Source organism: Sparus aurata, unplaced genomic scaffold (genome assembly GCF_900880675.1).
Source record: "Sparus aurata unplaced genomic scaffold, fSpaAur1.1, whole genome shotgun sequence".
NCBI lineage: Eukaryota > Metazoa > Chordata > Actinopteri > Spariformes > Sparidae > Sparus > Sparus aurata.
This window is the reverse complement of record NW_022045250.1, coordinates 1-25,132: the sequence shown is the minus strand read 5'-3', so window position 1 is coordinate 25,132 and position 25,132 is coordinate 1. Positions and strand designations below refer to the sequence as shown.

Genomic DNA, 25,132 nt, shown 5'->3' with positions numbered 1-25,132 from the left:
AATATTTACAACAACAGTAAAATATATACAACAAGATAAATAGACAGACACAAGATTCAAGTGAGTATGTAGACGAGGTGTGTGAGGGATGGTAGTGGGGGTTTGTTGCACTGGTGTTAAAGTCTTAAGAGAATGAGGGGCGACTGAATAAAACTTCTGTCAGACTTTTTATACATAAATGACACCTCAGCAAAGGAACTGGTAACATATCAGTGACAAGGCTGCTTCTTTATTTAATCCAGCACCAACGCTGCAAAGAGCACATTGATCAAACTACAGCCAAGAGTTTCCTGTCGTCATTCAGACAAACTATGGGCTTAATGATAAATGTCCAGCTGGAAACAGTCACCAGCTAGAAAAAAGAGGAATCTGTGGATCTATAATGATCCCAAAGTGATCCAGCCTGGCTCCTGTTGTTTTTCCCATAACATCTGTCTGTTTGTCTCCTTTGTCCTGCAGACGTCCGGCGGTCGGTGATCAAAGATGAGGTTCCCCCTGAGCAGCAGGAGTGCAGCTCCAGTCTGGACCAGGAGGAACCAGAACCCCCACACATTAAAGAGGAACAGGAGGAGCTCTGGACCAATCAGGAGGAGGCTGACCTCACCAAGGTCACCTTCACTCCTGTCCCTGTAAAGACTGATGATGTTGGTGATGATGATGATGATGATGATGATGATGAAGAGAAACCTCTGTCCTCACAGCTTCATCAAAGACAATCTGAACAGATGGAGACAGAAGCTGGTGGAGAGGACTGTGGAGGACCAGATTCAGATCAACATTTACATCCTGAGACTGAAGACGAGACTGAAGTCTCTTCTGAACCTGAGACTGAAGTCAGTGATGTTGACTGGGAGGAGACCAGAGAGCCTCGGTCAGATTTAAACTCTCAGATAAACAATGAAGTCACAGTCAGTGTAGGATCTAGTTCAGACGAGGAAGACTGTGGTAACAGAGGTGGTCAAAAGTCAAAGCTGATGATTCACACGAGGAGCCACGTTAGACAGAAACCGTTTTCTTGTTCTGAATGTGGAAAAAGATTCACACAAAAGAGAAATCTCACACAACACATGTTCTTACACTCAGGGGAGAGACCATTTAGCTGCTCTGAATGTGGTAAAAGATTTATAACAAAGGGAAATCTGACACTCCACATGGCCATGCACTCAGGAGAGAGACCATTTAGCTGCTCTGAATGTGGTAAAAGATTTATAATAAAGGGAAGTCTGACACTCCACATGGCCATGCACTCAGGAGAGAGACCATTTAGCTGCTCTGAATGTGGTAAAAGATTCAATGCAAAGCGAAATCTGACACGACACATGATCGTACACTCAGGGGAGAAACCGTTTAGCTGCTCTGAATGTGGTAAAACATTTGCAACAAAGAGAAGTCTGACGTACCATATGGTCGTACACTCAGGGGAGAGACCGTTTAGCTGCTCTGAATGTGGTAAAAGATTCAAACAAAAGGCACCTCTGAAACGACACATGACTTGTCACACGGGAGAAACTGTCAAGCTGCTCTGAATGTGGTGAAAGATTTTCACTTGAAACAACAAATGACACGTCGGTCGAGAAATCAGCTGAAGTGTTGTTGACAAAATGTTCACTTGGTGGTTGTCTTGCAGACATCAGTCTTGAACTTTTTGAATGTTCTGTCTCAGACTCGATTACGTTTTTACTCAGTCTCGTCTCGGTCTCAGACTAAGAGGACTCTGAATATTATTAAGAGCAGTTCAGACTGAAGGGACGTCACTGTGTTATGTATTTGTTTAATACCTTCTGTACTTATGATGGTTTCTATGAGACAAGAGTCACTTAGAGAACCTGATTGTGTTAGCCGGATGGTAAAACATGGAAAATGAAAGTTGAATAAAAATGTTTCATTTAATTTCACCTCCTCAGAGTTTGTTTGCATTTGTTGCTCATAGTAGAGTTTCCTCACATATACACAAGATATGTATCTCATGAGTACATGTAAGTAGTTTGTACTGTTGTTGGATGCATCCTGTATCTAGTTGTTCTCTGTACTACTGTAGATGAGTCAGACAGATTTTTATTCATTTGGATCTCTTTATTTTATGTAAAGCGAAATGTATGTTTTTACTTCAGTGGAAATGTGGCGGCTGTTTTAACATAAATTCTTACATATTGCTCCTTTAAAGAAACAGATGTTGGCAATAAGGCACAGAGCGAATCTGATGAATTACGTAGTTCTGTCCTTGTTTGTAAAGAATAACAGTCAATAAAATAGTGTCATTGTATTCTGTTCTGCTCTGAATTATTGATTTATATGTTTTTAGTTCTCTGGATTCATAATTATTCTCGATTTGGTCAAAAGTCCACACAAAAATGACCAGATTTGTGTATGTAAAGTCAACAGTTAAAGTACAGTTGTACTGGTTTTGCAGTAAATGTTCTGTTTGTGATGGATTTCTGATTCTATGTGACATTATTAGATTGTTAATACTGCTGAGTCAGTGTTGGATCTACTTTAGTCCAGTGGTTTCCATCCTAGGAGTCGAGCCCCTCCACAGAGATCCCTCTGGAAATACTCATGAGGAACTTTCCAGTAGTTCTTCCCTCATAAGATGATAAAATATTGTGTTTACTGTAATATATGTATTTATTGTTACTTACACCAGAAAGCAAAACCTGAGGACAGGAGTCGTAGGTTGGGAAACTAACAAGACTTAACAAATCACCAAAAGGGTCAAAGCATATTGGTCTCTTGGTGTCTAAGAGGTGGTGAGGGAAAAAAAAACTCCTCACAGAGTGGAGAGGAGAGTTGAAATTCCAGAAGACAGACATCAGTAACTGTGACAAACTGTGGTGATGACAGGACTGACAGAAGGATGAAGGGATGCAGAGAAGCTCATCAATATTCCATTATCAATGCGTAGTTGGATCACTACAGTTACGGTTTTGTTGAACCCGTTTTTTTGGTCCACTCATTGTTGTTCACGTTCTGCTCCACCGGAACCATTGATGAGCAGACATTGTTTCCGCCGGACGTGTTTAAGTGTGGGACCTCAGGTACTTTGTTTACTTTGTTCCGTCAGTCTGTGCTGACAGTGACGCTGTCTCTGCTCAGTCTCGGTGTGTTGGACTGTCACGTCGTGTTTCTGTCTCCTTCATCTGTTTGGACTCAAAGTGTTTCGTTGTTCGCAGATTTAAACGCTTCAAATTATTAATTTCTGTTTGATTGATCAGTCATCAGTCCTCTGCTGTAATCTTCTACTTAACTGAAACATTGTCTAGTTTTCAGTTTATATCTCAGCTGCTGTGTTTTAAGTTGAAGTACCTCAAATCTGTTCTTAAATAAATTAAATAAAGTGTTTCACAGCTTCAGTGTGTCTGAACATCAGCCTGCAGGCTGTCTGAAGATCTTTACATGTGTCATGTTCGCCCTCTGCTGAACATTTACAGTTTGAATTCAAATTTTAATTTAGTTGTCTCATTGTAATGTAATATCATTTGGTCTGCTTGACTTGTGAGTAAAAATTGAGGTTTTATTTTGACGGGCGAGCGGAAGTGACACCCGGAAGTGATTGTACTTAGTGTCGCTAACAAAACGGCGTGGAGCGTGTTGTTTACATTGAGTTTCTATACACGTTAGCTTAGCATGCTAGCTGTAAACAGAGCGAGTTTGTGATGGAGAGCAGACAAAGTTCGTGTGAGTCAGAGAAAATGTCTAAAGTCCAAACGCTGAGAGTTTTTATGAAGCAGCGACTAACTGCGGCTGCTGAAGAGATATTTGAGCTGTTTGAAAGAACGATAGCAGAGTACGAGGAGGAACTGTGTCGACAACGGAAACTACTGGACGCTGTTCTCCAGCCTCAGGTCCAGTTACACAGAACAGGTCGGTTCTGTTTACTTCTTATTACATCATCTGCCTCACTAAACCACTTCAAGGTCTTCATGTAACTGTTGGTGGTGAATGCAGGTCAGATCCATCGGCCCATTACACCTGAGACACATTAGTAGTTTTTATATCCGTGCCTTGAATTTCAGTTCATTACTATTTATATTGAAGAAGCTATTTAAGCTATTTTAGATTAGTAATTGAATAAATGTACACTGTACTTTTCTCCACAGACGTCCAGCAGCAGTTGAATAAAGAAGAGGATCCTCCTGAGCAGCAGGAGAGGAGCTCCAGTCTGGACCAGGAGGACCCACCAGAGCTGCCACACATTAAAGAGGAACAGGAGGAACTCTGGACCCGTCAGGAGGGAGAGCAGCTTCCAGGACTGGAGGAGGCTGATATCAAGGTCACACTCACTCCTGTCACTGTGAAGAGTGGAGAAGATGATGAGGAACTTCAGTCCTCACAGCTTCATCAAATCAAAACTGAAGAGATCAGAGATGGAGAGCGTTTGAAAACCAAATGTGATGGAGAGGACTGTGGAGGACCAGAACCAGACAGGAACTTAAATACAGGTAGTGATTTACAGCCAGCTGATGATGACAAGACATCACACTCCTCTGAACCTGAGGGCGTTTTCACACCTATAATTCGTTTGCTCTGGTCCGAATCAGGGACCAACTTGTTAAACTAGCCCCATTCACACAGGAGAAGACGCATAAAAGCCGCAGCCGTGGTTCGCCAATTCCCCACAGATGGTGATTCACACAGAGCGAAGCAGCTCCGCCTTAAAGACGAACCGCAGTGAATTCCCACAGAAAGCCGGCACTGCGGCTCCTGAAGAGGCGTGACGGTGCACGTCCTGATGATGACGTTCAAGGTGTTTCCCCGTGTCCCCCTGTCAATCTGACTCCCTCACTCGCGGGACGGAGGCTGTTTTCTGGGGGAAAGTTCCCTGAAGTCTCGGTCTGGAGAGCTGACGGCCGCTGTGATTTATTTTCATCATAAACACTCAGTGAGTTAAAGCTTTTTGCCGGTGACAGACGCTGTTTTCGGGCAGAAATGTGGCGAAGAGTCGGTAGGACAGTAGCCTCTTTCACACTGCCGTTTGCAGGCGGGGATCCTGCGCAAATTCTCCACACTGTCCCCTGTGTGAAAGTTTTAGATGCGGAGAGGGGATAAATTTCGCTCCGGCGCTGATCCGCCTCTGGAGGTAGTATCAGGGCCGCATTATTGGTGAGCCGTCCCAGTGTGAACGGATAATCCGGAGGCGCGGAGCGGGGGCGTGTCGGTCTGACAGTCTGATAACTGCACAGGTCCTTCACTCAACTAAATACAGAGAAATGTACCACAAAGCAACGTTACAGGACCGAACAACAGTAACACAGTAACTGTAACTGTCTTTGGCAACTTATATGAGGAAAAAAATACCGCAGCTGTACGTGGAGAAGCGTCTGTCCTCCCGCCTGTCCTACTGACTGTTCCTCACATTTCTGCCCGAAAAACAGCGTCCGTCACCGGCAAAAAACTTTAACTCACCGAGCGTTTGTGATGAAAATAAATCACCGCGACCGTCAGCCCTCCTGACCGAGACTTCAGGGAACTTTCCCCCAGAAAACAGCCTCCATCCCCGCGAGTGATGGGGTCAGACAGCGTCCTGTTTACTGATGGTGATTATGTATAATTATGTAATTTAGCGCGAAAAACGTAACTCCCATCACTTTCCAGGTGGGTCAGGATCTCATTCACTACGCATTATAACAGCATCTATATGATTATAAACTGTCTGCGGGTTTGGATTAACAGGGGGAACACCTGGGAAACACCGACGTCATCAACATGACGTGTACCGTCACGCCTCTTTAGGAGCCGCAGCGCCGGCTTTCTGTGTGAATTACACGGTGGAGAATTGGCGAACCACCGCTCCGGAGAAAATGCGGAGATGCTGTGTAAAAAGGGCTCCTGATATCTCCAGAGGCGGATCAGGGCCGGAGCGAAATTTCACTCCTTGCTGCCTCCAAGAGATTCACACTGAGACGGAGGCGGGGCATTGGCCTACCAAAGCGAGTGACGGCGAGATCGAAAAGTGGCTAAAGGAACGTCGATTGCTGCTCAACGGCATATACCGATCCCCAGACTGACATACAGATTCTCAGAGTGGTATGCTGCTGTTATGCCGCTGTTATTCCACCGACACATGACGGTATGTGCTGCTTGAGATTGTTACGGCACTGAGAGACTGTTGGATGGGTACCGCTCCCTGATGAATATGCAAATGTGATGCCACTGGGCTGGTTTGACGACAAGTACTGCCGTAAACGTAAACTTTTTTTGTTTTTTTTTGTCTTTATTGACAATACTAACATAACACTTTACCGCAAGTAATGTTATGTTGTTGGGATTGTACGCATATAGACAGTAATTACACGTGGGACTCTTACGATATGATAGTAAAGTAATATGTCTAAATGTCCGCCTATAAACTACTTAAAGCTAATGAAAGCGCTAACCTTAGCTAACATGGCTAATATTAGCCCAGCCACCTTATAGCCAGTCTGACTAATCGATAGCAGAACTTTTGAGCCTGCCAACAAAACAATACTTAGTGATGGGTTTTCATTATTATGGTGGCTGGGCTAACCACAGGCAGAGTCTATGCTGATTGACCTACAGGACGGCCAGTCAGATCTTTCCTTGTCGGGTCACGGGTCACCGGTCACCATACATGTGTAGCATTAGTGTCCACCAGACACACTATTAAAGCCACTGGACGAGTTCTAGGTTCTGTTGGAGTGGGATGACAGGCTAAAATTAGACCAGAGACCAGGTTCTTTGAAAATAAAGCTGGTACTTTACTTGAATGAATAAGAAAAATAAACACAACAGTATTCAGACAGTGTGTAAAGCATCCTGCAGGAATGAAAAACAGAAAGATTGAATTCACCTTCCCCTATTTGTAGGTTTATTTTCCTCAATAAGAAATATTTTCCTTAATAATTCATTGAGGTTGATATTTTGTTTTTGTCAGACCGGTCTGTGACTAACTCTCTCAATTTATGTTAACAGGTTTTTTGGTTCTCTTGGGTTAACTCTTTTTCCATTATTTCCATAAGTGGAAAAACCCTTTCACCACTTCACACATCAAATCCAAGTAAAGTGAAACAATATTACACCTTAAATCACAATATCAACAATAATGAAACAGAATGTCAACATGGAACACTTCACTTCAAGTTCAATAAAGTTTCAGTTCAGTTCACGTTCGATAAAGTTTCAGTTCAGTTCAAAAGAAATATCTCCAACACTCCTACCGCTCTGGAAGCGAGTTTACCAATAATCCAACTGGCAAATCCTCATTGAAGTGCTGAATATGAAGATGAGGATGTCTTCTGGGAATGAAGTCTGTGGGTCTAGCTCGCCATCTTGTTTCCCACGGCCGCGTGCATATGTGTGGTCTCCCGCACCAAGGAAGAGTGTCTCTCCTTAATCATGCTTCATTCAGGACTATGCAAAAAAACCTGACCTGTACAACAGGCCATAAACAAAATAAATAACTCTGTCCATACAAATGAAATAAATCTTAACATCAGTGTTACGTTATATAACCAGGCCCCACGCAGCAACATGCGGTGCTTTTCCTCCTGCCGCTGGGCCGTATAACTCCTCTTTTAACATGAAATAGTTGAACTCAACTTCTTCAGATAGTAAGATAAATATCCATATTTGGCTTTGGTTGATAAACCGGAGATTATTAACTGCTAAACAGTTTAGTTTGAAGTGCAAACATTACAGCGAAGCATCAATAAAACGCGTTGAAACTCACCAAGACCATTGTGGCTCATTTAAGCATGTTCCTCATGAAACACCAAGTAGGTAGGTATTCTTTTCCATGCTTTAAACCAACTCTTTTGGTAACTATTTTACTCGTTAATATTTCTGCTCCTCTCCGCATCTCCTCCACTCTCGGCTCTGCTCTACACTGACTTCCCTCCTAAAAGCGAGCTGAGGCGACACCGAAGCATCTTTACGGCTGAGTCGCTCTGTCATGCGAGAGGACGCTGGCGTGACTATCACCACTTCTCAATCCGTAGCAAAAGTGTTTTTTTTCTGTTGGAAAACGAAAGCCAAGTTGTCCCGACAAGCTCTGGGGCTGTGCTACTAACTTAGACTAAAGGCTGCACACATGAACAACTGGCTCCGTGGACTCACCTTTCTCTGCTGTTAGCCCAGCAACGCTAACTTTCAAACCGCTGAAAGGTACTCAGCACTGTGTGGGCTGTCCATGATTGCTCCGTTGGTCCTCCCTCCACCACACCTTCAGGGTTATTCACCGCCTGGCTCCTTTGTCGCTCTCCTCTGCTGCTGTGCTCTCTCCCAGCTCGCGGCGATGTTGCATGATCCTCCGGATGCAAGTCTGTTTATTCGGACGGTGCTATTCCCTCCGTGCGGACTGACAGGCACTCCATCCATTCTTTGTTTTGTTTGTTCCACTTTGTTAAGTGCTAAGATGATAAAAGAGGCCTCCGTTGCAGCAGCTGACTCCTTGTGTCAGGATTTTAAAAACAAACTATAAATATTATCATCAATCAAAGCTCTTATATATATATATATATATATATATATATATATATATATATATATATATATATATATATATATATATATATATATATATATATATATATATATATATATATATATATATACATATATATATATTAGGGCTGGGTATCACCTGGTACCTCACGATACGATACTATCGCGATATTTTGCCCACGATAACGATAATATCACGATACAGCGATTCTGCGATAATCGATATATTGCAAGAAATTTCATCCACGATACATCATGATATCTGTGTCACTGAAGAAATTCAGAATTTGTTGACTGCACTGAATCCATTTCACAGGAATTACAAAACATTGTCAATCAATTTCACATGAATAACAGCCAAGTAAACAAAGAGTGTATTGCACAGTGTCTCTTCTTAACACACACACTGACTACAACTATCATTAAATATCTATATGTGTGAGTTTCAGAGCTACTTAAACCTTTTTTTACATTTTATTTGGTTGTATACCTATGTTTGAATAAAGATAAAGCTGTCCTCCGAAGAGGGGTGGTGGTGGTGGGCCAAAAAAAAAAATTTTTTTTTTTATTTATTTATTTATTTTTTTACATTTCATTTTTTAATATTGATATTTGGCACCAGTGTATCGATAACGTACCTCAAGACGAAATATCGCGATATGTCGTAGTATCGATATTTTGGCACACCCCTAATATATATATATATATATATATATATATATATATATATATATATATATATATATATATATATATATATATATATATATATATATATATATTGGCCGATATATTGGAATATCAGAATTTTAAATCACCAAATATTTGTATCGGTATTGGCCTCAAAAATCCTTTATTGCTCGGGCTCTAGTTTAAACCCTCTGCAACACAATATTTATTGCACCTGAGTTCTGTGGTGGGGGTTTATTGCACTGGTGTTAAAGTCTTAAGAGAATGAGGGGCGACTGAATAAAACTACTGTCAGACTTTTTATAAATAAATGACACCTCAGGAAAGGAACTGGTAACATATCAGTTACAAGGCTGTTTCTTTATTTATTGGGCTTAATGATAAATGTCAAGCTGAAAACAGACACCAGCTACAAAACAGAAGAATCTGTGGATCTATAATGATCCCAAAGTGATCCAGCCTGGCTCCTGTTGTTTTTCCCATAACATCTGTCTGTTTGTCTCCTTTGTCCTGCAGACGTCCGGCGGTCGGTGATCAAAGATGAGGTTCCCCCTGAGCAGCAGGAGTGCAGCTCCAGTCTGGACCAGGAGGAACCAGAACCCCCACACATTAAAGAGGAACAGGAGGAGCTCTGGACCAATCAGGAGGAGGCTGACCTCACCAAGGTCACCTTCACTCCTGTCCCTGTAAAGAGTGATGATGATGATGATGATGAAGAGAAACCTCTGTCCTCACAGCTTCATCAAAGACAATCTGAACAGATGGAGACAGAAGCTGGTGGAGAGGACTGTGGAGGACCAGATTCAGATCAACATTTACAACCTGATTCCAAATACAAGACTGAAGACTCTTCTGAACCTGAGACTGAAGTCAGTGATGTTGACTGGGAGGAGACCAGAGTTCCTCAGTCAGATTTAAACTCTCAGATAAATAATGAAGTCTCAGTCAGTGTAGGATATAGTTCAGACAAGGAAGACTGTGGTAAAAGATGTGGTCGAGACGTTCGAGACAAACCATTTCCTTGTTCGGAATGTGGTAATACATTCAAACGAAAGGATAATCTGACCCGACACATGGCTGAACACTCAGGGGAGAGACCGTTTAGCTGCTCTGAATGTGGTAAAACATTCACACAAAAGGGAAGTCTGAAATACCACATGGTCATACACTCAGGGGAGAAACCGTGTAGCTGCTCTAAATGTGGTAAAAGATTTGTAAAAAAGGGAAATCTGACGTCCCACATAGCCACGCACTCAGGGGAGAGACCATTTAGCTGCTCTGAATGTGGTAAAAGATTTATACAAAAGGGAAATCTGACCCGACACATGTCCATACACTCAGGGGAGAGACCGTTTAGCTGCTCTGAATGTGGTAAAAGATTCCAAGTAAAACGTAATCTGACAGGACACATGGCCTTACATTCAGAGGAGAGACCATTTAACTGCTCTGAATGTGGTAAAAGATTCAAAGTAAAGCGAAATCTGACACAACACATGGCCTTACATTCAGAGGAGAGACCATTTAACTGCTCTGAATGTGGTAAAAGATTTATACAAAAGGGAAATCTGACACGACACATGGCCATACACTCAGGGGAGAAACCGTTTAGCTGCTCTGAATGTGGTTCAAGATTCAGACTAAAGAGAAATCTGAAACGACACATGACTTGTCACACTGGAAAAACTGTTTAGCTGCTCTGAATGTGGTGAAAGATTTTCACTTGAAACAACAAATGACACGTCGGTCGAGAAATGAGCTGAAGTGTTCTTGACAAAACATTCACCTGGAGGTTGTTTTGCAGGACTCGACATCAGTCTTGAACTTTTTTAATGTTCTGTCTCAGACTTCATTACATTTTTACTCAGTCTCAGACTAAGAGGATTATTAAGAGCAGTTCAGACTGAAGGGACATCACTGTGTTATGTATTTGTTTAATACATTCTGTACTTATGATGGTTTCTATGAGACAAGAGTCACTTAGAGAACCTGATTGTGTTAGCCGGATGGTAAAACATGGAAAATGAGCGTTGGATAAAAACTAGGGCTGCACAAAAAATTGTTAAAAAATCACGATCTCATCTCTACACACAGCGATTCTGAAGCATTTTATATCTCGAGCTGAATCACAAATGCTCCTATTTTCCTCCCGGATCTTTTGAAGCACCCCCAAACACAGCACTGCCGCTGCCTCCTCCCTCAACCTGTGGTAAAGCGACTTTACAACACGTGATTCAGTGGAGGAAGCCCGCCTACAGTTAAGTGTTTGGAAGGAGTGAGTGAGAAGCCGTTTTTAGACGGGGCAGCAAGCCGCCAATCTGCCCGTCCTTTTGGCGGCTAGGTCCGCGGATTTAGACAGAGGGCACCAAATTGGGGGTCTGTTTTGTTCCGCCGATTTCCCGCCTCGGAGGGTACACTTATTTCCACCTCGCCTGCTAGATGAGCAACTGGACAGCCACTGAGATCAGGAGATGCTAGCGTCTCCTGGATCTCTAGCTGTATGGTTGTGTTAGCTTGTTGTTGTAGCCACAATCTAGGAACGGTCGCTACTTTGAAATTAAAAGCCCCCCGCTAAGAACCTAGCTCTAAACTCCAATGGGGTGCAATGTAAAGCTCTTATTTTGAAGACAAATTTGTTGTCAACTGCTCACAGCCCAACGTCGGGCTTCCCGTCACGTCACATGTTTACCTCTACCTCTGAGGCGGCTTTTGGAAAAGGAAGAAAATTATGCCTCCGTTTTAGAAAGCCGATCACAGCAGCTATCACATATCACCTAGCTTGAGATACGGCCCCAATAAACACTGTACAACATGAGGTATAAAAGGATGCCCTCTCATCTTGGGAGACTGATTTTTTATTTTTTTTATTTGTGTAAAAATAATTTCTCATCCAATGATAGAACTTGAAATGGACAAAAAAACATTGCTTTGGCAGAGGCACAGTAGTATCTGCCATACTATCATGTTGTTTTTTTGTTCATCAGTGCAATAAACATTTTGCACTTTTGTTCATCAGTGCAATAAACATTTTGTGAAAAAAATCGTGCCAGAGAATCGTGATCTCAATTCTAAGCAAAAAAATCGTGATTCACATTTTTTCCAGAATCGTGCAGCCCTAATAAAAACGTTTCATTTAATTTCACCTCCTCAGAGTTTGTTTACATTTGTTGCTCATAGTAGAGTTTCCTCACATATACACAAGATATGTATGTTATGAGTACATGTATGTAGTTTGTACTGTTGTTGGATGCATCCTGTATCTAGTTGTTCTCTGTGCTACTGTAGATGGAAACTTCAGTGGAAATGTGGCGGCTGTTTTAACATAAATTCTTACATATTGCTCCTTTAAAGAAACAGCTGTTGGCAATGAAGCACAGAGTGAATCTGATGAAGCCACATGTGAAACATTTAGTTCTCTGCTTGTTGTTTGTAGAAACAACATAGTTATATAATACTGATGAATCAGTGTTGGATCTACTTTAGTCCAGTGGTTTCCATCCTAGGAGTCGGGCCCCTCCACAGGGATCCCTCTGGAAATACTCATGAGGAACTTTCAAGTAGTTGTCCCCTCATAAGATGATAAAATATTGTGTTTACTGTAATATATGTATTTATTGTTACTTACACCAGAAAGCAAAACCTGAAGGACAGGAGTCGTAGGTTGGGAAGCTAACAAGACTTAACAAATCGCCAAAAGGGTCAAAGCATATTGGTCTCTTGGTGTCTAAGAGGTGGTGAGGAAAAAAAAAAACTCCTCACAGAGTGGAGAGGAGCGTTGAAATTCCAGAAGACAGACATCAGTAACTGTGACAAACTCTGTGGTGATGACAGGACTGACAGGAGGATGAAGGGATGCAGAGAAGCTCATCAATATTCCATTATCAATGCTTTGTTGGATCACTACTTTTTGTCCACTCTTTGTTGTTCATGTTCTGCTCCACCGGAACCATTGATGAGCAGACATTGTTTGTCTGAACATCAGCCTGCAGGCTGTCTGAACATCTTTACATGTGTCATGTTCGCCCTCTGCTGGACATTTACAGTTTGAATTCTTTGGACTGCTAATTCTTGATTTTATTTTTATTTTCTTAAATGTTTAGGAACATAAAAAACATACAGTGTCTCAGAGAGGATAGAGACAAATAAGACAAGACAGAGTAAAAAACATTCAACCTATGGAATACAATAAAGTAGTATTATTTCTATAAGGATAAATATAGATTATATTATGAGTAGGTTAATATCTGATTTACTTGGCACAGAAGGTGACAACACAAAGAGAAGTAAAGACATCAAATGTCCAAAATGTGAATCATAATGAGAAATGTCCACATTTATCTTTCTTGTAATCTTCGGAGAGTTCAAATAATTTCATTAATTCATAATTTAGTTGTGTCATTGTTATGTAGTAATGTGTGGTCTGCTTGACATGTGAGTAGAAATTGAGGTTTTATTTGACGGGCGAGCGGAAGTGACACCCGGAAGTGATTGTACTTAGTGTCGCTAACAAAACGGCGTGGAGCGTGTTGTTTACATTGAGTTTCTATACATGTTAGCTTAGCATGCTAGCTGTAAACAGAGCGAGTGTGTGATGGAGAGCAGACAAAGTTCGTGTGAGTCAGTGAAAATGTCTAAAGTCCAAACGCTGAGAGTTTTTATGAAGCAGCGACTAACTGCGGCTGCTGAAGAGATATTTGAGCTGTTTGAAAGAACGATAGCAGAGTACGAGGAGGAACTGTGTCGACAACGGAAACTACTGGACGCTGTTCTCCAGCCTCAGGTCCAGTTACACAGAACAGGTCGGTTCTGTTTACTTCTTATTACAATGAAACCAGCTGACATCATCTGCCTCACTAAACCAGTAGTTTTTATATTCGTGCCTTGAATTTCAGTTCATTACTATTTATATTGAAGAAGCTATTTAAGCTATTTTAGATTAGTAATTGAATAAATGTACACTGTACTTTTCTCCACAGACGTCCAGCAGCAGTTGAATAAAGAAGAGGATCCTCCTGAGCAGCAGGAGAGGAGCTCCAGTCTGGACCAGGAGGACCCACCAGAGCTGCCACACATTAAAGAGGAACAGGAGGAACTCTGGACCCATCAGGAGGGAGAGCAGCTTCCAGGGCTGGAGGAGGCTGATATCAAGTTCACACTCACTCCTGTCCCTTTGAGGAGTGAAGAAGATGAAGAGGAACCTCAGTCCTCACAGCTTCATCAGAGACAAACTGAACAGATGGAGACAGAAACTGATGGAGAGGACTGTGGAGGACCAGAACCAGCCAGGAACTTAAATACAGGTAGTGATTTACAGCCAGCTGATGATGACAAGACATCACACTCCTCTGAACCTGAGGGCGTTTTCACACCTATAATTCGTTTGCTCTGGTCCGAATCAGGGACCAACTTGTTAAACTAGCCCCATTCACACAGGAGAAGACGCATAAAAGCCGCAGCCGCGGTTCGCCAATTCCCCACAGATGGTGATTCACACAGAGCGAAGAAGCTCCGCCTTATAGACGAACCGCAGTGAATTCACACAGAAAGCCGGCGCTGCAGCTCCTAAAGAGGCGTGACGGTGCACGTCCTGATGATGACGTTCAAGGTGTTCCCCCGTGTCCCCCTGTCAATCTGACTCCCTCACTCGCGGAACGGATGCTGTTTTCTGGGGGAAAGTTCCCTGAAGTCTCGGTCAGGAGAGCTGACGGTCGCTGTGATTTATTTTCATCCAAACACTCAGTGAGTTACAGCTTTTTGCTGGTGACAGACGCTGTTTTTCGGGCAGAAATGTGAGGAAGAGTCAGTAGGATGGGTGGGAGCACAGACGCTGCTTCGCGTATATCTGCAGAATTGTTTTCCTCATATAAGTTGCCAAAGACAGTTACAGGTACTACGTTACTTTTGTTTGGTCATGTAATGTTGTTTTGTGGAACATTTCTCTGTATTAAGGACCCGTGTAGTTAACGACGGTCCGATTGACACGCCCCCGATACGCTAAGCCGGCTTATTGGTGAGCCGTCCCAGTGTGAATGGATAATCCAGAGGCGCGGAGCGAGGGTGTGTCGGTCTGACTAGACTGATAACTGCACAGGTCCTTCACTCAAATAAATACTGAGAAATGTACCACAAAGCAACGTTACAGGACCGAACAAAAGTAACAAAAGTTAGTAGCTGTGCTACTAACTTAGACTAAAGGCTGGACACCTGAACAACTGGCTCCGTGGACTCACCTTTCTCTGCTGTTAGCCCAGCAACGCTAACTTTCAAACCGCCGAAAGGTACTCAGCACTCTGTGGGCTGTCCATCATTGCTCCGTTGGTCCTCCCTCCACCACACCTTCAGGGTTATTCATATATATATATATATATATATATATATATATATATATATATATATATATATATATATACACATATATATACACATATATATATATACACATATATACACACATATACACACATATATATATATATATATATATATATATATATATATACATATATATATATATATATATATATATATATATGTATGTATGTATGTATGTGTGCAATAATAACAACAATAGTAAACAGAATATCAGTGTGCAGGTAAGAACCCAGTCAGGATCAGCTGGTTCATGTGGAGGAAATCATGTCAGATAATCTGCCATGGAGTATTGTCTGTTTAGGGCCAAATAGCATTGAAGTTTGCTTTGGGTTTTGGTTGTGGATGTCCAATAGTTGATGTAATTGTCTTTTTCTTTTGCTATAATTTGGTGGGGCTGGATGGTGTGAGGGCGGTCTTGGTGCCCGGTGCTGTTGGAGCTCAGCCTGTGGACCAGCTGGCTGAGGGGACTCCCTTCTTTGCTCTCCTCTTGGCATCGTAGGGCTTTGTAGTGGTAGGAGCTGGGCTCGCTGGCTCTGAGGTGTTGGTAGAACTTTATTGCTCTTTTTTGGATCCGAATTAAAAGGGGAAATTGGCCCAGTTCAGCTCTGCATCCGTTGTTGGGGGTGTTCCTGTGAACTTTGAGGATGCTTTTGCAGATCTCAGTGTGCAAGCTTTCGATTGGGTGTTTGTCCCATTTTTGGAAGTCTTGGTTCATGAGAGGGCCCCTCACTTCACTACCATACAATACAACTGGTTCAATTATCGATTGAAATATTTTCATCCAGATTTTGACAGGGATGTCTATGTTTGAAGACTTTTTTATAGTCCAGAAAGCTCTTCTGCCTTTTTCTCTGAGATCCTTAATGGCCAGATTGAAATTACCCGTTGATGTGATATTTAGTCCTAGATATGTGTAGCTGTGTGTGTGTTCTATGTCTGTAGAGTCCAGGTGGAACCTGTGGGGATGTTTCTGACTCTTGCGTCGTTTCTGGAAGACCATGACTTTTGTCTTCTCCAGGTTAACGGTCAGGGCCCGGGTCTGACAGAACTTTTGCAGGTGATCTAGTTGCTTTTCTAGAGCCTCCTTTGATGGAGCGAGCAGTATTAGGTCATCTGCAAACAGTAAACATTTGACTTCTGTGTCAGAAAGGGTGAGACCAGGGATCTCTGACTCTTCCAGGGATTTTGCCAGTTGGTCGATGTAGATGTTAAACAGGGTGGGGCTCAGACTGCAGCCCTGCTTCACTCCTCTACTTTGGGGGAAAAAGTCTGTTTCCCTAGTTCCAATTTTGACAGCACATTTATTATTTATATACATTGTCTTAATAATATCGTAGATCTTTCCTCCAATACCTTTTTTTTTTGCTGCTGACACATATGCCTCTGTAATTGTTTGGATCATATTTGTCCCCACTTTTGAAGATTGGAGTGATAAGCCCTTGGCTCCAGGTGTCAGGAAAATGTCCAATGTTTAGTACCAGATTGAATAATTTCTGTATGGCAGTCTTGATTTTCTGGCTGCTAAACTGAAGCATTTCATTTAAGATGCCATCAGGGCCACTTGCTTTCCTCGGTTGCAGGGCCTGGATCTTAGCCAGCAGCTCCCCTTCACTAATCTCATAATCTAAAGGATTTTGGTTGTCTTTAATGATTGATTCAAGGATTTCTAGTATGTTGAGCAGATTATTTTGGTCTGAATTCAGTGTGATTGCACTGTATAGATTTTCAAAATGTTTCTTCCATATTTCACAGTTTTAAATAGCCAATTCTTCCTTGTTTGATTAGTTGAATGAATGCCATTTTTTCCAAAAATTGTTTGAGTCAATGGACTCCTCAATTTCTTCAAGTTGAAGAAATTGAGGAGTCCAAATATGGAAGAAACATTTTGAAAATCTATACAGTGCAATCACATTTTGTATATATATATATATATATATATATATATATATATATATATATATATAAAATGTCCTTCTCACCCTGGTGGGGTGGTATCTTTGTCGTCCTCAAGCTCGGGTCCTCTACCAGAGGCCTGGGAGTTTGAGGGTTCTGTGCAATATCTTGGCTGTTCCTAGGACTGCGCTCTTCTGGACTGAGACTTCAGATGTTGTTCCTGGGATCTGTTGGAGCCATTCTCCCAGTTTGGGGGTTACTGCCCAGAGTGCCCCCACTACCACGGGGACCACTCTAGCCGTTCCAGCTGCTCTTTCAACCCTTGGTACTTCTCAAGTTTCTCGTGTTCCTTCTTCCTGATGTTGGCATCAGCTGGGATCGCCACATCTATCACCACCACCCTCTTCTGCTCTTTGTCCCACACCACTATGTCCGGTTGGTTAGCCAGGAGCTGTTTGTCAGTCTGGAAGCTGAAGTCCCACAGAACCTTGGCCCTGTTGTTCTCAGCCACCTTCTGTGGTATGGCCCATTGGGATTTGGGTACTTCTATTCCATACTGGTTGCAGATGTTCCTGTATACTATCCCAGCCACTTGGTTGTGCCTATCCATGTACGCTGATCCAGCTAGCATCTTACACCCTGCTACTATGTGCTGGACTGTCTCAGGGGCATCATTGCACAGTCTGCATCTTGGGTCTGATCTAATCTGGTAGATCCTGGCCTCTATGGCTCTTGTACTTATGGCCTGTTCTTGTGCTGCCACGATTAGTGCCTCTGTGCTGTCTGTCAGTCCTGTATTTTCCAGCCACTTTTAGGATTTCTTGATATCAGCCACTTCCTCTATCTGACGGTGGTACATGCCATGTAGGGGCTTGTCCCTCCAGGTTGTCTGCTCCTCCTCATCCTCTGCACTCTCATCAGGGTTCTGCTGCCTGAGACATTCACTTAGCAGTTCATCCTTCGGGGCCATTTTTTCGATGTATTCTCGAATTTTCGATGTTTCATCCTGGACCGTGGCCTTGACGCTCACTAGCCCTCGGACTCCCTCTTTCCACTTAGTGTATAGCCTCAGGGTGCTGGACTTGGGGTGGAACCCTCCGTGCATGGTGAGGAGCTTTCTAGTCTTGATATCTGTGGCTTCTATCTCCTCCTTTGGCCAGCTTATGATACCAGCGGGGTATCTGATGACTGGTAGTGCGTACATGTTGATGGCTCGGATCTTGTTCTTACCATTCAGCTGACTTTTCAGGACCTGCCTTACTCACTGGAGGTATTTGGCTGTGGTTAACTTCCTTGTGGCCTCTTCATGGTTTCCATTAGCCTGTGGGATGCCAAGGTACTTGTAGCTGTCTTGGATATCACCTATGTTGCCCTTTGGTAGGTCAATCCCCTCAGTCCTGATCATCTTGCCTCTCTTTGAGACCATCCGGCCACACTTGTCCAATCCGAATGACATCGTTATGTCGTCGCTGTAGACCCTGGTGGTGTGGATCAGTGAGTCTTTTTCTTGCTCGTCCTGGCATACAGCTTGATGTCATCCATGTAGAGCAGGTGGCTGATTGTTGCCCCACTACGGAATCGGTACCCATAGCCGCTCTTCGTGATGATCTGACTGAGGGGGTTAAGGCCTATGCAGAACAGCAGTGGTGATAGCGCATCTCCTTGGTATATGCCACATTTGATGTTGACTTGGGCAATCGGCTTTGAATTGGCCTCTAGGGTTGTCTTCCACATTTCCATCGAGTTCTGGATGAAGGCCCTTAGGTTCCTATTGATCTTATACAGTTCCAGACATTCCAGTATCCATGTATGCGGCATTGAGTCGTAGGCTTTCTTGTAGTCTGGTGCTTGGCTCCTCTGGTGTTACTGCCAATTCCTTTCTGTGCCTCACTCATGTATTGAGCCACATGCTTACTAATTTTTGCCGCAATGATGCCTGACAGGGCCTTCCATGTTGTGCAGAGGCAGGTAATTGGCCGGTAGTTGGATGGGATGGGTTCCTTCTGGGGGTCCTTCATGATTAGGACTGTCCTGCCCTGGGTTAGCCACTCTGGGTGGGTCCCATCCCTCAGCAGCTGGTTCATCTGTGCTGCTAGGCGTTCATGGACTGCAGTTAGCTTCTTCAGCCAGTACGTATGGATCATATCAGGGCCTGGTGCTGTCCAGCTCTTCATCTTTGACACTCTTTCTTGGATGTCTGCCATTGAGATGGTTACTGGTTCTTGTTCTGGGAGGTTGCTGTGGCCAGCTCTTAGGTCCACTAGCCAACATATCAGTTACAAGGCTGCTTCTTTATTTAATGGGCTTGATGATAAATGTCCAGCTAGTAATGGTCACCAGCTACAAAACAGAAGAATCTGTGGATCTATGATGATCCCAAAGTAATCCAGCCTGGCTCCTGTTGTTTTTCCCATGACATCTGTCTGTTTGTCTCCTTTGTCCTGCAGACGTCCAGCGGTCAGTGAGCAAAGATGAGGTTCCCCCTGAGCAGCAGGAGTGCTGCTCCAGTCTGGACCAGGAGGAACCAGAACCCCCACACATTACAGAGGAACAGGAGGAGCTCTGGACCAATCAGGAGGAGGCTAACCTCACCAAGGTCACCTTCACTCCTGTCCCTGTAAAGAGTGATGATGTTGGTGAAGAGGCCCACGTTAAAGAGAAACCGTTTCCTTGTTCTGAATGTGGCAGAAGATTCAAAGTAAAGTACAGTCTTACACAACACATGGCCATACACTCAGGGGAGAGACCATTTAGCTGCTCTGAATGTGGTAAAAGATTCAAACTAAAGCAAAATCTGACAGGACACATGGTCATACACTCAGGGGAGAGACCGTTTCGCTGCTCTGAATGTGGTAAAAGATTTACACAAAAGGGAAGTCTGACTCAACACATGGCTGTACACTCGGGGGAGAGACCGTTTAGCTGCTCTGTATGTGGTAAAAGATTCAAACTCAAGCAAAATCTGACAGGACACATGGCTGTACACTCAGGGGAGAAACCGTTTAGCTGCTCTGAATGTGGTACAAGATTCAAACTAAAGGGACATCTGAAACGACACATGACTTGTCACTCTGGAGAAACTGTTTAGCTGCTCTGAATGTGGTGAAAGATTTTCACCTGAAACAACAAATGACACGTCGGTCGAGAAATGAGCTGAAGTGTTGTTGACAAAACATTCACTTGGTGGTTGTCTTGCAGGACTCAACATCAATCTTGAACTTTTTGAATGTTCTGTCTCAGACTCGATTACGTTTTTACTCAGTCTCGTCTCGGTCTCAGACTAAGAGGACTCTGAATATTATTAAGACCAGTTCAGACTGAAGGGACATCACTGTATTATGTATTTGTTTAATACCTTCTGTACTTATGATGGTTTCTATGAGACAAGAGTCACTTAGAGAACCTGATTGTGTTAGCCGGATGGTAAAACATGGAAAATGACAGTTGAATAAAAATGTTTCATTTAATTTCACCTCCTCAGAGTTTGTTTGCATTTGTTGCTCATAGTAGAGTTTCCTCACATATACACAAGATATGTATCTCATGAGTACATGTATGTAGTTTGTACTGTTGTTGGATGCATCCTGTATCTAGTTGTTCTCTGTGCTACTGTAGATGAGTCAGACAGATTTTTATTCATTTGGATCTCTTTATTTTATGTAAAGTGAAATGTATGTTTTTACTTCAGTGGAAATGTGGCGGCTGTTTTAACATGAATTCTTACATATTGATCCTTTAAAGAAACAGCTGTTGGCAATGAAGCACAGAGCGAATCTGATGAAGCCACATGTGAAATGTGTAGTTCTCTCCTTGTTGTATGTAAAAAATAACTGTTAATAATGACATAATAGTGTCATTGTATTCTGGTCTGCTTTGGATTATTGATTTATCTGTTTTTAGTTCCCTGGATTCATAATTATTCTTGACTTGGTCAAAAGCCCACACAAAAATGACCAGATTTGTGTATGTAAAGTCAGACAGCAGTACAACATAATGTTATTTCTATACAAATAATATAGAAAGTATAACGAGTAGGTTAATATCTTATTTACTCGCCACAGAAGGTGACAACACATTCAAAAGAGCCAAACACATTTTAATATCGTCTCATTATTATGTAATAATATGTGGTCGGCTTGACTTGTGAGTTAAATTCAGGTTTTATTTTGACGGGCGAACGGAAGTGACACCCGGAAGTGATTATGTTACTGTCGCTAGCGAAATGATGTCGAGTGTGTTTGTTTATGTTGGCAACGAGTCCCGTCGTCATGCCAACACTGTTTCTACACACGTTAGCTTAGCATGCTAGCTGTGAACAGAGCGAGTGTGTGATGGAGAGCAGACGATGTTTGTGACGGAGTTCGTGTGGAGACAAAGTTCGTGTGACTGTGTGAAAATGTCTAAAGTCCAAATGCTGAGCTTGTTGGTGAAGCAGCGGCTGACTGCGGCTGCTGAAGAGATATTTGGGCTGTTTGAAGGAAGGATAGCAGAGTACGAGGAGGAACTGTGTCGTTCACAAGAGGAGAACGAGCGACAACGGAAACTACTGGACGCTGTTCTCCAGCCTCAGGTCCAGTTACACAGAACAGGTCGGTTCTGCTCACTTCTGCTTCACACTCGGTTCAGTTTGACAGTTTGCCTCCAGAATATTTTAAAAGATGGAGCTCCCGCGTGAAAATGTTTCGAGTTAGCCGTTTTATGTTTACTTTTAACCATAACCGCAGAAACAACATGATGTTGCGTAACGTGACTTTTAAAAGTAAATCATGACGTCACTAGTTAACTGCCATGAAAAGTGTTGCGGGTGACGTAACACTCCTTCCGGCCTTCAGTACCACACTGTGCAACAGGAAGTCCATTGGGTCACATGACAATATAGATTTTCATTTAACTAATGTTTTATATAAAATGTGACGAGCACTAAAAGCCAATAAACAGATGTGTGTCTGATTCAACCAGAGGAGGAAAACATTACAGCATTTGATTTGATGGCAACCGGATGCTGGCGTGAATATCGCCTCTTCTCCATCCACAACAAAACAACTTTTTCTGCTGAAATATGAAAGCCAAACTGTCTTTACAAGCTATAGAGCTGCGCTACAAACTTTGAAGACTGCACACCTGAACATCTGGCTCTGGTGGACTCACCTTTCTCCGCTGGTCAGCCGTTAGCCCCGCTGGTCAGCCGTTAGCCCTGCTGGTCAGCTGTTAGCCCCGCTGGTCAGCTGTTAGCCCCGCTAATTAACTGTTGGCAACGCTATCTTCCAAACCAGCGTTCTCAAATCTCTGTGGGCTATCCAGTATGGGTGGTGAAAAAAATCGATTATTGATTGATCGCGATTATAATATTGATGATTATGATTTGATTATTAAATTTCCAAAAATCGATTAAAAAAAAATATATATATATATACTTTTTTTTTTTTTTTTTTTTTAAATAGTAATACAACCTGGAGTCCTCCTCTTACTGGCTTCCGCTACATGATCCACAGTCTGGAGCGAAGATATGTTATTCCATCCCGGAGCTTTTTCACACTTAAATCGATTCTAAATCTTTACAAGGAGACAAACCTTTCCATGCAAGTGTCCCTCAACTCTGCTCACAGGGTAGCAATAACCTGCGATGCCTGGACATCCAGAGCTACAGTCTCATATGTGACCGTTACAGCTCATTATGTCAGCAGTTAATGGAAGCTAATGTCCTACGTACTTAAGACGAGAGCTATGGATGATAGCCACACAAGTGCAAATATGTGTGAGTTTCTCAAAGCAATGGCAGACGAGTGGGGAATAGAGAAACACGACCTGGTTCTCGTCACCAACAATGCTTCTAACATGAGTTCGGCTGCTGAGCTTGGCAGCTTTCTTTTAACAGTGAAACACTACATTTAAAACAAATTAAAAAAAATCATTTTGATATTACAGTTACACTATACAATATTGAAGGTGCTGTGAGGTGTTACTTAAAAGATAAATAAAATAATTCAGCAGCTGACTGATGTTAAATGGAAGATCAATAATCGTTAATAATCGAAAATCGATTTGTAATCGAATCGAGACTTCAATAATCCGAATCGAATCGAATCAGGAAATTGGGCTGATTAACCACCCCTAACATCTGTCTGTTTGTCTCCTTTGTCCTGCAGATGTCCGGCGGTCGGTGTTCAAAGATGAGGTTCCCCCTGAGCAACAGGAGTGCAGCTCCAGTCTGGACCAGGAGGAACCAGAACCCCCACACATTAAAGAGGAACAGGAGGAGCTCTGGACCAATCAGGAGGAGGCTGACCTCACCAAGGTCACCTTCACTCCTGTCCTTGTAAGGAGTGATGATGATGATGAAGAGAAACCTCTGTCCTCACAGCTTCATCAAAGACAATCTGAACAGATGGAGACAGAAGCTGGTGGAGAGGACTGTGGAGGACCAGATTCAGATCAACATTTACATCCTGAGACTGAAGACGAGACTGAAGTCTCTTCTGAACCTGAGACTGAAGTCAGTGATGTTGACTGGGAGGAGACCAGAGAGCCTTGGTCAGATTTAAACTCTCAGATAAACAATGAAGTCACAGTCAGTGTAGAATGTAGTTCTGACAAGGAAGACTGTGGTAACAGAGGTGGTCAAAAGTCAAAGCTGATGATTCACACGAGGAGCCACGTTAGACAGAAACCGTTTTCTTGTTCTGAATGTGGAAAAAGATTCACACGAAAGAGAAATCTCACACAACACATGTTCTTACACTCAGGGGAGAGACCATTTAGCTGCTCTGAATGTGGTAAAAGATTTATAACAAAGGCAAATCTGACGTACCATATGGCCATACACTCAGGGGAGAGACCGTTTAGCTGCTCTGAATGTGGTAAAAGATTTATGATAAAGGGAAGTCTGATGCACCACATGGCCATACACTCAAAGGAGAAACCGTTTAGCTGCTCTGAATGTGGTAAAACATTTAGAACAAAGAGAAGTCTGACGTACCATATGGCCATACACTCAGGGGAGAGACCGTTAAGCTGCTCTGAATGTGGTAAAAGATTTATAACAAAGGCAAATCTGACGTACCATATGGCCATACACTCAGGGGAGAGACCGTTTAGCTGCTCTGAATGTGGTAAAAGATTTATAATAAAGGGAAGTCTGACACTCCACATGGCCATGCACTCAGGAGAGAGACCATTTAGCTGCTCTGAATGTGGTAAAAGATTCAATGCAAAGCGAAATCTGACACGACACATGATCGTACACTCAGGGGAGAGACCGTTTAGCTGCTCTGAATGTGGTAAAACATTTACAACAAAGAGAAGTCTGACGTACCATATGGTCGTACACTCAGGGGAGAGACCGTTTAGCTGCTCTGAATGTGGTAAAAGATTTATAACAAAGGGAAATCTGACGTACCATATGGCCATACACTCAGGGGAGAGACCGTTTAGCTGCTCTGAATGTGGTAAAAGATTTATGATAAAGGGAAGTCTGATGCACCACATGGCCATACACTCAAAGGAGAGACCGTTTAGCTGCTCTGAATGTGGTAAAACATTTAGAACAAAGAGAAGTCTGACGTACCATATGGCCATACACTCAGGGGAGAAACCATTTAGCTGCTCTGAATGTGGTAAAAGATTTATACAAAGGAGAAATCTGAAACAACACATGGCTGTACACTCAGGGGAGAAACCATTTAGCTGCTCTGAATGTGGTAAAAGATTTACACAAAAGGGA

At 42.7% G+C, this 25,132-nt stretch overlaps 3 protein-coding genes across 6 annotated transcripts in view; all 3 read left to right on the top strand.

The window, feature by feature from the left end:
* Positions 1-2,268, top strand: part of LOC115578274 (zinc finger protein 429-like) — a 28,843-nt gene extending 26,575 nt beyond the window's left edge. For 2 of the 3 annotated variants that reach the window (XM_030411164.1, XM_030411165.1), the window contains exon 2: positions 460-2,268. In XM_030411164.1, coding sequence (XP_030267024.1) covers positions 460-1,526 — 1,067 coding nt within the window. In that variant the 3' untranslated portion in view covers positions 1,527-2,268. The remainder of the gene's footprint in view (positions 1-459) is intronic. The other variant, XM_030411166.1, reaches the window with a different exon arrangement.
* Positions 1-20,884, top strand: part of LOC115578271 (zinc finger protein 501-like) — a 95,333-nt gene extending 74,449 nt beyond the window's left edge. The window contains exons 1-3 of one of the 2 annotated variants that reach the window (XM_030411157.1): positions 12,223-13,946; positions 14,124-14,447; positions 19,860-20,884. In XM_030411157.1, the coding sequence (XP_030267017.1) occupies positions 13,739-13,946; positions 14,124-14,447; positions 19,860-20,500 (1,173 nt within the window). In that variant the 5' untranslated portion in view covers positions 12,223-13,738 and the 3' untranslated portion in view covers positions 20,501-20,884. Of the gene's footprint in view, positions 1-4,097; positions 4,440-12,222; positions 13,947-14,123; positions 14,448-19,859 lie in introns of those variants that run through there. The other variant, XM_030411156.1, reaches the window with a different exon arrangement.
* A 165-nt stretch (positions 20,885-21,049) lies between these two features.
* On the top strand, positions 21,050-25,127 carry LOC115578249 (gastrula zinc finger protein XlCGF57.1-like; the record flags this gene model as incomplete). The annotated part of the gene is made up of 2 exons (XM_030411107.1): positions 21,050-22,001; positions 23,559-25,127. Coding segments are annotated over exons 1-2 (1,813 nt in total), but the record flags the coding sequence as incomplete, so codon positions are not given.
* Between the last annotated feature and the right edge of the window lie 5 nt (positions 25,128-25,132).